The following is a 13,964-nucleotide window of genomic DNA, read 5'->3' on the forward strand; positions in this document are numbered from 1 at the left end:
AACGTCCATCTGCGGAGCACAGCAGTGTGTGTAATTGAGATTTTATAGTGTTTATAGGAATGAGAGAGGCAGAGTGACGGGGAAAGCAAGGTGAGAGCCGGAGCTGGTGAAACCTGTTATTTAACTGAGTGCGTGATATAGAGCACACACAGCTGTTTGCCTGAAGACCTGGCAACCTTGACCAGCAAAACTAGTGGTCGGGTAAATTTCTGCAGCCTGAACTGGTGCATTTTCTTCCTCTCCACCTCACAACAAAACGACCACATTTAGATCCACGATTCTTCCCGTACAGTTTCACGATATGAGTTAACAGTGCCATGTTAATGTACACAAACATTACCCATGCTGTTATAGTTTATAGAAGGGTACACATATGTGTGTTTGCATTATGCAAGTCACAGCTGTATCACATTTATTTTGGTTGCCTCAGTTTTGGGTTTTTTTATATATCAAGATGTCAACTCCTACTGAGGATGGGTGGGGGTGCACTGTGATTAAGATTTAACTCTGTTATTACTCATTGTTTAAACATGGTCTTTGCCACGAAGCCACAGTTGATCATGAACTATGGATATGGTTTCATGTAAGACTCGCATATTTCTTAATGGCTGCTGAGTGATTAAGAGAGAATTTAAAACACTATGCTAATGTCATATACTTGTCCCATTAAGGTATAATTAATCATATCAATGCTGTTACCCCATTAGGTAATATTAGAGGTTCTATCTGTGATTCCAGTGTAAAGAATAAATTTTGCTGTCCACCTTTTTTTCTAAAATTTAAATGATTTAAGACACGACATTCTTATTTTTAAAATAGAATATCCAGGGAAGCTCAATTATCTAATAACGTAAAACATACAGTTATTTGGCATTTGTTGTTTTCAGCATCTCAAAACCTGGCAGTAGATTCAATATCTCGGATTGATTTGCTCTTGTTTTTCCAATAATGTTCGGACAGATCAAGACTATCGGAAATTATAATGGTATTTTTCCAGTATTTTCTGACAATTTATGAAATAAAAGTTTCACAAAAATAATAGCTAGCTTATTTGACAACAAATATAAAAAGACTCCCAGCAAGGCTGTACTTCAGTCCTCTCAGTAATGTCACATCAGCAGCGTTGCCGATGTGTCTCAACAGATTTTTGAGACTTGCTCTAGAGGGTGATATAGTTTTATGTTTTTATCTTTAACTCTGGTCTCTTGCGGGTAAATGAAAAAAAAAAGTTGTTTGGCGTGGAACAAGGTTACTGATGGAAATGAAAGAAAGCCAAGCCCCTGCCAGTAGTTTGGGAACAGTGATGGAGGAAAGCTGCAGGCTGCAGCCACTCCACAACAAGAATACCACATAAACATGTTGCTTTTTTTAGCGTCTGCATTCCTATTTGCAATGCTCTATTAGACAAAATGTCCATCTGCCAATATATTCAGAATGCACTATGGAGGTTATTAACATGCCCTTGGCAAAAAGGGTTTAGCTGTGTGGGGCAAGCATCTCCATAAATCGCAGGGGAGGCAGGTTTATTACAGGTTGTAAATAGAAACCCCTGCCATATTTTATGACAGCCATCACTAACTCATTCTGATTCTTATTACCGCTCTGTTCTTTGACTTGCTGGCCATTCACAGACACATTCTCTGCACAAGTTTATGCAGTATAAAGATATTTATTTCTGATGTAAATGCACCTTCAGCTTGTGCCTCATTTTTGACTACAATTGCTATTGCTATTTTCACAATAAGCCCCAGCCTATTTTGGAATGGTTCAACATCAAATTTACATATGGATGCCTGTACCAGTAATTTGATAGAGGAGAATATAATGGAGGTGCAGACCACCATACATTTCTGATTAGTTTACAAAATTTAAAAAAAGAAAAGAAAAAAATCCTTGTTGAGTTTGAAATGAAAGCACATTGATTGTTGAGCTCTGATTTATCTACAGCTACGATGAATGTTCAGGTCAGGCCGACTTTGACTGCCCTTCTGACAAAAACAGTAGTGTTACTATTAAAATGAAAATATATTTATGTTGATGCAATCAGGACTACATTAATACACCCGAGGCATGTTGGACTCATTATTTCCATATAGATTTTTTTAAGGATTGTGGATTACAGAAGATGAGGCAAAAATAATGTGAGGTCATTCCTCTAATGGGCTTGTTTCAAGTAAGAAGTAGAGAAGGTTGAGAAGCTTTGTTATATAGACATCAGTGTTCAACAGAAATGCCTATATAATCAGTGCTCGTTGCTGCTTTAATAGGAACTGATACACAAGTTCATCGTGTGGGATGATTTTAATGTATTATCAAGAATATGAAATTTAAATAAAGTAATACTGCATATGGTAAATATATCTATCTATATATATGTGTGTGTGTGTGTGTGTGTGTGTGTGTGTATATATATATTTATATATATATACACACACACACGCAGTATATATGTATGTATATTTGTGTGTGTATATATAAGTGTATGTATATATCTTTATATAGATATATCTATCTATATAGAAAGATATATGTAGATAGAGATATTTATCTATATATAGATCTATATGTGTGTATGTATGAATGTTTGTATGTATATGTGTGTGTATGTATGGATATACACACATATACGTATGTATATATGTATACAGTAGATATATAAAATCTCAACTAAAGTATATTAAAGTATATTTATTAATGGACATGCTGTACAAGCCATTGTAATTTCCAGTTCTTCTTCTGCCAGACCAGTCAGTCACAAATATAGCCTACATTCAATATGGACTAATCATTTTTCTGCAAGCGCTGCCATCCCTTTGTAAGTGTTGTTTACTTGTTGGAATTGGCTAACTGAGCTTTAATCAGCTTATGATCAGTAACATTTGGTTCAGGCCATACTGGGAGTAGTGCTTCAACTAAGAGTGCCCCTGTCTTGATTAATCCATATATGTTTGGTCGACGTTAAAACAAAAATATGAACAAACAGATTGGCATGGATGTCCTGGCTCTGATACATTTCTGTGAGAGATAAATGGCCCAATCTATTCCATTATATAGTTCCAAACTACACCCCTGTCCCGTGCTGGGACACAGATGGGCGGAGTGAGTGGGGATGCTTGGATTAGGAATGCCGGGAGCGAGTAGATTATCCAGTATCTGGGCAGGCAGATGCGCAGAAGAGAAAACGACTACACAAAGAGCCAGATCTCCATCAGGGGATCAATTCATGGTGCTCGCTCTGTCACTTCCTTTGAAAAACCAAATTTCATGGTGTGTTTGCAAGAGGCAGGCTTCAGAAAAACATCAGGAAGGTAGTTTTTTTTCCAAGTCTCTGTCAAACTCCTTTCTACTCTTCTCTCGTTTCCCTCCCACTAACTTGGTTCTGTTCTATCCTTGCTTACTTTCCTTATTGGGGTTTGTTGTGAAATGTGTGAGTGTACTCTGTCTTCTCTAGCACACACACACACACACACACACACACACACACACACACTCACAAACACACATGCTGTAACCTATATTTGCTGAGTATGGTAAATGCCTATGTGTAAATTTTTTAAGAGGTTTAGCCAGCAAGAGCTGGAATGAGTGTTGCTGTTGGCTGAGTATCTCAGCCCGGGGCCCCTTGTCTCGCTCCCCCATTTTGCCCAGTAGAGCTTCATCCTTATCACTGTCCTGCACCCCATCTCTGCTGAAGCTGGGCTTCTCTCCTGCTTGACCACATTTATCCAGGGGGCTCTTGTCTGGGGGTGATAAGCTGTCAGACGTACCAGTATGGCTGCACGGGTTCCCATATCCCCTCCATTCTACTTCTCTGTACTTCTCTCTGGTAGTGGGAGGCTATTTTTGTGACAATACTCTGCCCAACAATACTACACAACAATACGCTGTTATTTCTTCACATCTATGAATACTACAGTATGCAAAGGTTCCTCCCACATCGCTCTCATAAGCTTTTGTTTCTCCCTTTCTTTTCTTACTCTGTTATTGGGCAAAAAGTGATTTGAAGAGAAAACAACTTTGAATTGTTAGTGGAATGGGCTCATAGGGACATTAGACAAAGACACTGAATGCTAATTCCAGCTGCACTTCTCCAGATTTATGTCTGTGTGAACTAATTTTACACAAGAGACAGCCGACATCAAAGTCTGTCCCTTTTATCAACTGGTGACACATGTAGACTTTGTATTTTGGAACATCTGTACTGCTTTTCTGCTTCTAAACTTTGTATTCTGATCTTTTCCCTCTTAACTGCTCATATATCTGATACAGATCATCTATTGTTGTGTCTGTCAGCATCTAATTAGAGGGAGTCTAACGCACACTACACTTGGTCAGTCCGCAGAGAATTAGGTCTGTTGCTTCCGAGTTTAAATGTGCTAAACCTGTGACGGATCAGCCTATGTCACCACCCTTGAACCATAATTGACAGCTCTCATCAGGGGACAGAACTATTCACTCATATACAGTAATAACCAACTTTTGTTTACATGGCCAAAAATCTTAAATCACATTGCCTCAAGGGGCTTTACAGTTCATACAAGAAATGACACTCCTCAAACCCTTGTTTGAGAGAGGAAAGAAACTTGAACAATTTTTGTATCTATTTTTTGTATCTTTTTAATTGGTAGAAACCTCAAGGTGATCCCGTGAGGAGGGATCCCTCTCCTAGAATGGACAAACACGCAACTCAGGACAAACGGCAAAAATGGAGAGCTGAAATCTCAGTGTTTTTTGTGCGGATGTAACAAAGGACACAACCGTCCAACCCAGTTTGGACAAAAAATTTTGAAATTCTGTTTTGATTGAGGTTGTACAGAAAAAAAAAGTAGCGTATTCTAAACGGAGGAAAATGGACGGAGGTAAAAAAAAAAAAAGACAAAAACAAACTGAGGCTGCTTTGTACAGCTTACAATGAACAGAACTGTCAGTGTCATCCTTGGTGGAGGGATTAAAATCAATATTGCGCTCCCTTGCAGTTTACATACATGCAACTGAATACATATCAGTCTCTACTTGCTCATCCAATCATGTTGTAGCCAGAAACTTGGTCCTTTCTTTGACTGTACCGTGAACACACACACCATTATGTGCTCCTGCGCCTGCTGTAGTGTGGTTTCAACCATGTGCTGTTTGTCTACCTATATGATGCTATGTTAAGCACACATTAGGATGAAATTCTGTCTAAAATGCACGCTAACATGTGGAGCTGCCCGTCAGCTCTTTCATGCAGCAACGTAATGAATTCTGTGTTAAGTGTTGGAGAAGGACATTTTACCATTTAAGGTGTGAATGGATTCTATGCAGTAATTGCAGCAATGCTACTTCCATTACAGCAATGATTGCTATTTTCAAGGTTCTTGCTCCACTCCCGTAGCTTTTAAAGGAGCTCAGCAAAGTGACACGGGCTGCAACAAGCTGTCACTGTAGACCTCTTAGCCATTTAACAGAAGTTGCACCACACACTCCACGTGTTTTCAGATCTTTCCCCACTAACCACCTGCATCTAAGCTCCTCACTTCTTGCCAGTGTGATTTCAATTTGGTGCCAAAAGTACGACGCCAGGTTCTTAACTTTCAAAAATATAATGTATTCCTTTTTTTTTTTTTTTTTATAAACAGCTCTAGGCTGCTTATTACAGGTATAGACACTCAGATATTACAGCTTTAGCATTTGGGTTTACTTTGCTGCATTTTGTTTTTGTCATTTATGCAATTTTATCTACTAGGAACTCACACGAACGAATCAAAATGCTTGTGTCATTGTCATCTGACTTGTATACCAAGAGAAGTTCCTGCCGGTGTCTCTCTACACATGTGCAGAGAGATCAATTATTATTCTTGGTGTTGTTGCAGGAATCACACAGTCAAGTGCAGGTTGGAAATGAGTGAAGATTATTCAGAATTTAATTTGCACTTTAAAAATAATGGACTTGATCATGGATTCTTCAGAACCTTTAATTAGGACAATAAAGTGTGTATGAGGCAGCCGGTTCATAGTCCCTCCTTGTGAAGTATCTGTTTTATGAACTTAGGAGCATCAAAGTTATGGAGCTTGTCTGGCAAAGTGTCATACCTGCAAGCTTTGTCAGAGAGCTTCCGCTGCTATCTTTATAAACTGGGTCTCACATCAAGAAAATACAAACACGGGGGCAGATATAGAATGTAAACGGCGACTTCTGTGACTTTTCATATTCCATTGTTACTGCAGTGCATTTCACTGCCTATCCAACCGTAATGTGTGACGCCCACAGCTGAACAGAATCCTGCATTTATAGAGGGAATGGGAGTGTGGAGCCACCAACCAATTTTAAAAGGTATCCGGGGTTTCCAATCAGGTAATGGGATGTCACAAAAAACAGAGATAATACAGGGCAGTAATCCCACACCACTAAATAAAATACAAACATGGGAGGGTGATGAAGTGAAAGATGGCAAGAAATGAAGTGAACAAATGTGAGGTTTGCTTGTGATATGGTACACATGGGTATCATTGGAGTTTTGGACTTTCAGTTATATTTTCTAACACATAAAATTAGTAAATCAGAAAAGTATGAAAGCAAAACTTCCAGAGCAACGTGTCTGAGCACAGCTGTTTGTGTTGCATGGTTGTGCAGTTTTGGAACAGACATGACTTTATGTACATATTTCTCAGGGCAAAAATGTAACACATGAGTACACTACTTATGGATGGCTCTACATAATGTGAGCTTTACATTTAAAAGTGGAGGGTTCAGGTTTCCAGCACATTTTCCAGTGTCTTCTGAGTTTTCTTGACTTGCTCTGTTCTACTCTGGAGATGCGTAGAATCGTGATGACGAGCTGTCACAGCAGAGAGGTTAGAACTCAACAAAGATGCTCCTTTTTATCTGCAATCCTTCCTGCTGTCTTCAGTCTCCACTGCCCCTGGTTAAGCTTAACCCTTAGTTTGGAAAAGGGTAATGCTATCTGCAGCTAAATGTCTATCTGGTCAAGGTCATCAATCCAAATATGATTGCCATGAGGTAAACAGAGAGATTTGAGCTGCCACTGTGAGAACCTCTGTTCACTGGCTACCACCTATTATTACCATTTGTTGGTTTACACTGCCACTCTGCCTCAGCCCAACGCAACCCTGGAAACTCCCTTCTAGAGTGCAGCTAGTGCTCCCACCTCTCGTCTCCTCCATGTTAAGCTTGAAGCAGAAGACGGGAGCGCATGAATTCCCCTCTGAAACACAGAGTGAGGAGGGCAGGAAATAGCAGCAGCTCCAGCAGCAGCATCGGCAGCAGCAGTGGTGGCAGCAGGGAGCGTGAGAGAGACAGACAGAGGGGTGTGTGTGTGTGTGTATGGATGTGTGTGTGTGTGTGTATGGATGTGTGTGTGTGTGTGTGTGTGTGCTGGAGTGAGAGCGAGTTCCAGTACACTGTGCCGAACGTAGCTGAGCTGTGCCGTCGCGTGGCAAGCTGTGCTGCTTCCCGTGCGCTTTGGTGAGGCAGAGCTTACCGAAGGGAGAGATGTGGCTTCACTTTGAACACCAGCATCAGTGAAGACCAGCACCCAGCTGGGGCATCACAGCAGCATGGTAGGACTAGAGACCCACTGCTGACACCAGCGTGACTGATGACAGCCCACGCGTGGGTTTCCATGCGCCACAGCCGCGCTACTCTAGTAGGAAACACAGCCATGTGAAAGTGACTTGGCTGCCAGCAACTCTTGGACATGTTTTCCAGGGCAAAGTCTGGATTTCTTTCTGTGTTTGAACTTGTTTTTTTTCTCTTGGTGCTGTCTGGCAGTCCGGAACTCACCTATCAGGCAAGGACTAAAGGCAGATGGAACAAGGGAGGTAAGGCAACCTCAGTTTAATTTAGTCATGTTTATGAATTGTAAAATGTGGTTTCGGAGATATCGAGCCAACCTGCACATGTATGTTTTCGAAAGCATATCTGTCGGTGATCTTGGGTGGGACAGGAGATGACACGTTGTCATCGCATGCTGACCTTGCCTCCAGAGACTCGGATGTTATGTGTCACTGTATTTCCTTAATTATCTTTTAATGCACATATGCTCTTCCCCGGGTGTACTTTTGCTTCCACAATTATGACTCACTCTAGCACTTGAGACGTGTTCAAAGGAATTTGACCTGATTTTAGGTTGAGCATAGAGCAAAGTTAGGGCCACTTATGCCCTCTCGATGGTTTTGTACAACTTTTTGGTAGATGGGAATAGCTCTCGACTTTGCTTTGAAGAATGATTTTCACAGTTTTTCATCTCATTTTCACTGTCATGCTGCTATGGTCCATAGTTTTTAAGACCCTACTTTTGCAACCTTTTTTTTTTTTGCAACAGACATGTTGTCACACACTGCTGCCTGTGTGGGGCCAAGTTTTTCCCCATACCTCACATTTGTCTGTGTATCCTGGAATGTTCGTACGCCGGGACAAGACACCAGTGTCTTAGCACTGTGATTTTTGGTTGAAAGACTTAGATCACCAGTCATGAGGAGAAGTGTTAATAATTCATCTCAGCCCCTCCGTGGGAGCAGTCCCTTCGCCTCTCTTGTATCATTTAATCCCCTTTGTTGGATTAAAGGAACCTCTAATCTTAGTGCTGCTTCTCAGTGAGGAGGCTGAGAGATGCTCCCTGCAGCCTATCAGCATTGTTAGCACTCAAGGCTCATGCTTAGTGGGATCTGTGCGTCTTCAAAGAGGCAGTGTCACCGTCGTGATCTATTTAATGATTCCTTGCCACTTTGCTTTTGCTCTTGTACTGCCTCACCCGTTCTCTACTTCACATTTCTTCAAATGCGCCTCTCCTGTACTGCTTCAGTGCACCCCTTGTTGAAATGCTTCGTTACTGCACAGAAGTTCTAACTTAATGAGTCGGCACATGCTCTTAGATTGATATTGCGTGCCCTTGAATATTGGCTAATGAAAGAACTTCTCTTTTCATGTCCACTTTTTCTTTTACACTAATTGTGTTTATATGCTGCATAATTTGTATGATTAACATATGAAGTAGGTCAAACTTTTTTTTTTTTTTATCATTTCCCACAATTTTTTTCTCCCATTTGCTGTGATAGCACCCTGTGATTTGGGATTTGTAAAAAAAAAAAAAAAAAAAAAAGAGAGAGAGACTGACAGAAGTTTAGGAGCTTTTCAAAAACGTGTTTTTTTTTTTAATATAATGAACGTGGAATTATGTACAATGATAGTATGAGTGTTCATGGTGTGAATATAATGTGTTTGGGAGGACAGTGACATCTGGGAGTTCATATGTCTGCTCTTATTAATATGTGTACAAAAATGTAATTAGGCCAAAGATTCCTTCCTTATCTGTGCATATTTAAACAAATGATTCTTTACAGTGAAATGACATCTTGGTAAGTTAATTACAGTTTTGATTATCATTTTCAGTGATTCTGGATAAAATCAGTGTTGGCCTTACAAATGTTTATAAATGCCATTATTCATTGGTGGGAATAACTCTCTATTCGTATGCGCGGGGGTGGGATGTGTGTGTGTGTGTGTGTGTGTGTGGGGGTCACGGGTAGCAGAATCTCAATCACAACATTAGCATGTCAAAGGTTTGTATTTGCTTCTTCACATGGATAGATTGTTTTGGAGGCTAACTTGAACTCAAAACAGTCACCATTTCCTTATCATGTCCAAAAAAGGTTTTTCTTTTCTTTTTTGTCTCACAATGAAGGAGGGAAACCTTTACCGTCCCCTTTCAAGCCCACAGGTGATTTGGGAGGAAATATCTGGAGTATTACTTTAATAGATACTGCTTTATTTAACCCCCCCCCCCAAAAAAAAAGCAAAAAAGCAAAAACTTATTTTAACAAAATAGCAGCAGGTTGTAATTGTAGGTAATTACTTTGACAGAGTATAAATACACATACATCCATCAAATTACAACTTTTCTTTCACATCTAATCATTCGTTAAAAATTGAGGTTTTGGAAAAGTTTCAGTCAAATTTTCAGTTTCCATCACTTACCAAATATTATACAGCTAATAATTCATGAAAAAAATGCCCTTTTCACACTAGCTATTTGGCCATATACCCTTGCAGGGAAAACGCGGGTGTAATTAAAAAACATTAATCATGGCCTGTTCCATTTAGGAGGGGCAAGGGCCTGGCATTGTGCATGTTGGCTTAGTGGAATTGTTTTGACACACTAAACAGAATGAGACCATAATCAATTAAATCAATTGCACCAGTGTCTACACCTGCCATGACATGTCAAAGTGGCTGCTGTGAAAAGGGCCTGCGAACTTTGATAGAAGCTGGAAGCAACTTCTACACACTCACTCTGGCAATTTTTAGATTAATTGAGCCGCGGCGGTCCAAACTGTGTTTGACTTTGACTTTCAGACATCCTTGCACTGCCTGATGTAGACTGGCGGTGGGTAGTCAGTGGATAAACACCAGGTGTACCAGCTGCATAGAGAGGGTCACAACACAACATCATTCATTCCCATCCCATCTCTTGAGAGTGGATTAGCAGTTCAGCAGGTTTTGTAATCAGGAAACAAGCCACTTACATTCTATGCGTGATGTCTGACATAGCCGAGAATCCAGGAAATTATCCTTCCTTCATATTCTCAAACACCCTACAGAGAGCGCCTCCATAACTAGCAGGTGTAGCAGAGAGGGAAGGAAGCCTCGCAATACTGGGGAAATTAATCGCATGCATTTTACAAAACCACAGTAATTGTTAATGTGAAGACAGAGCCAGTTCTTATAAAACAGAAGCCTGCTGAGGCAGGCGGCGGAAGAGAAATAGTAAAAAGAGGTGACCAACACCTATTAAAGAAATACCAGTCAAGCTCCCCACTCTCCCATAGCTGAGCGTACCGGACCATCTGGGATGGCACAGTGAGAGAGTATCAGCTTTATAGACCAGAAGAGGAGAGGAGGAATTAATATTACCACTTCCTACTCACACAGGAATAGTGTTGCCTACCACAGATCAACACACCAAAGTGCTTACTCCATCCCAGTGTTTGCAGATACTCCATAAGTGTGCAATTAGTAAGTGCTATTTAGGGCCTCTCTGTCTACGAGGAAGAGAAAGGCAATCGTCTGCAGTGGACTGAACATGGTCCTTAAAGCTATAATCCTTAAGATTTGACGAAGGAGTTGGCTCCTCGCTCAGTTAGGTTTGGTTTATACAGTATGATGTGTTCAGGATGGTATAGTAATACCTTTTCCCCTTCAGGAGCTGTAGTCACATTATTCTCACCTGATCTTGTGATCCTGCAGGATACTGTGAATCCACTTCTGAAGGAAACGTGATTTGGGCTGATCTGGAGAACCAAATTACAAGTGCAGAGCAGGAGGCAGCATCCTCTCCCACCAGGGATTTACTCTGCAGTTTTATCTCAGTTCTGAGGATCATGAACTATTTAACTTGTCAACATCACTCACACATAGAAATAATTAAATTGTTTTTTTTTTATTACTACTATTTGGGCTTTTCCCAACACGATGCTGACATTTGCTGCAAACTTCACATGATTCAGTAACATGGAGGACTTGTTGGTTTCATTTGAATGATTGTGTGCTTGGCGTATCCTTGTCACATCCATCAATGTACTTTCTCCGTTTGCGCTCTGGTTTTCAGGATAGTGTATTTACATCCTAGGAAATAAAAAACACAAGCATATGATCTGTGAGCTGTATTTCAATGGGTGGTGCCGAAACAAAAAATATGCTCTAACAAAGTCATTTCATCATTATTCAGTCAGGTTTAATATCCAAACATGTTGTACATATTTTCAAGTTCATTCTATCAGTCTTTTCTTCATTTGCAATTAGAATTAATTAATATCATCCTCAACCCCAACTCACCAGTTGTGCCCTGGTCCTGCAGCAGGAGGGGCAGAACTGGCTGCCGGGTTAGAAATATCAGACAAACTAATGGGGGGAAATTAGGCAACAACCTGACAGAACAATTAAATCTGTCTCTTTCCTTTCAGTTAATATGTTTCGACTTGTGTCTTGAGGCAGGAAGCACAGTAGGCTGTCATAGAGCAAGGCGGAAATCCCTCTCTGACATACCTCGGCTCGTTTGTCTCGCTGGGGAGGACTCTGTCAACCATTTTCATGTTTGCTAGTATGAAAATAGAGTTCTTGATTTTTCTGAAGAAAGGTCGACTTAGACAGCCAGCAAGTGCCTCAATAATGAAGCAGACTTTCTCTCCCTCATAATTACTCAATCAAGATGAAAAAGGTATGAAGGAGGAAATATGCCTGCTGTTCCTAGTTAAATCCAATTAGATAATTAAGCTTTGTGCCACTTGCAAGTTGGGAAGAATCAGTTTCCCAAATGTGCTCTTGCCTTAATTTCGTACGCCCACACCTTTTCAGACACAAATGTAATGTACAAGCTGAAAAGGTGTGGGCGAGATAAAAGATACTGTGCTAACAGGATTGAGTCAACATTAAATACATGTTGTTACTAACTAAAATGGAGCTGCAGAGGGCTGTTATCAAATAGATTGTCAATTTATATCTACTCTGTACTGTTGCTTTTGTACGAGTTTTTACAGCAAATCTTTTTAACTCACCACATTATGGACCATCCAGTGTGATGAACATCGTCCTCAATATGTGTACTGATATTTCAGGTTTAGGGCAGAATAACTTCAGCAGGCTGAGGAATATCCTCGCACGTGCATGAGGAGGATGCCACCCTGATGAGGTCGTCAGTGTCTATAATGATTTGGTTGTTTCAACTCTGAGATTAAAAAGTTCACTCCTACTCTCTGGATTATAATCAGATTACCTACTGAGTTGTATATTGAGTCCCTCCTCACTCACCAGTGACACAATAAAATGTCCGAGTGCATAATATCTATCATCATCTATCTATCGTGTCACCTTTCTATTAATCACGTCAACGCCCAAAATGGTGCCAATTTCACTAATCCAGTACCGCTGCCAAGGGAATTTCAAGTAAAGCTACAGAGAAGCTACAGACAATGTTTTTGGAGAAACAAAACATCTTGCAAAAACAAAAAAAAATTCACATAGTGTCATTGTTTTTGTGGAAAAGGAGAACATCCCTTTTTAGATTGGTTCCCTACACAGGCTGAGTTTTCACGTTCTACCTGCCACTTCGTAAAAGTTAAAACAGGTGACAGAATTTTTTTGATGGCAGGAGCATCAGCAGATCATAGCTACAACCACAAAAGAAGTTGTTATCGGGGATGGCTCCTGATTTTTGAATATTTCCGTGACTGTTTGTGACTTTTCTTGATGTCTTGTTTTTCGTTTTGCCAGCGTGTGAGAAAATCCACAGGAAGTCAACAACAGCAACCAAAACTGATCAGGTCTTCAGTTAAAAATGTTGCTGTGAGCTGTGAGCGCTGGTGGCAGTTACCGCTGCAGAAACACAATTTCGCACCACCGTCTATCCACTTGTCCTTCAGAGCAGCTTAAGTACCGCATTCCAGTCGTCTAATGAAGCGGATTTCTTAGTGCAGGTGAAGTTACGCTTTACAATGATAATGTTTTATGGGGGGGGTATGACTGCTCGTGGTGATTGATGAAAGTGGACACATTTACCAACACTGGAACCTTTAACCCTGCTATATCCTGACTTGGCTAAAGCCAGTTGCAGAGAAAGCACTTGATCACATGACAGGAGGACGGTCCACGTGCAATAGCATATGCATGGCTGCTTGACTCTGCTCTATATTTTTTCCTCTTCCTTCTCCCTCTCTCATTCTTCTGTCAAGGACATGATGATAGTGATGGAAGACAAGTTTTGTGGTTAAAGATTTAGATTTGGGTATTTTTAATGCACCAAAAGGAGCGACGTGGTCAGCAGGGAGTGTGTGTAAAGCTTGGTTTTGAACTTACCATCAACGACATCTGTTTTTTCGGGAAATCTCCATTAATGAATGAACTGTTTTCAGTAAGATGTCACTGTCATAATCAGAAACAGGAATCCTTCATATACCCTCAAGTCGTATCT

The 13,964-nt window shown here is 40.5% G+C and overlaps 1 protein-coding gene across 5 annotated transcripts in view; it reads left to right on the plus strand.

Annotated features, from left to right (window-relative positions):
- The window catches only part of robo2 (roundabout, axon guidance receptor, homolog 2 (Drosophila)), a 298,999-nt gene that overhangs the window by 34,443 nt on the left and 250,592 nt on the right, over positions 1–13,964 (plus strand). For 4 of the 5 annotated variants that reach the window (XM_086216563.1, XM_086216568.1, XM_086216566.1 and 1 more), the window contains exon 1: positions 7,201–7,821. The exons of the other annotated variant lie outside the window; for it this stretch is intronic. In XM_086216563.1, the coding sequence (XP_086072689.1) occupies positions 7,698–7,821 (124 nt within the window). In that variant the 5' untranslated portion in view covers positions 7,201–7,697. Of the gene's footprint in view, positions 1–7,200; positions 7,822–13,964 lie in introns of those variants that run through there. 5 annotated transcript variants of the gene reach the window in all.

The sequence above is a fragment of the Aulostomus chinensis genome, chromosome 10 (genome assembly GCF_037954235.1).
Source record: "Aulostomus chinensis isolate RoL2024-O1b breed Wild chromosome 10, RoL_Achi_v1.0, whole genome shotgun sequence".
NCBI lineage: Eukaryota > Metazoa > Chordata > Actinopteri > Syngnathiformes > Aulostomidae > Aulostomus > Aulostomus chinensis.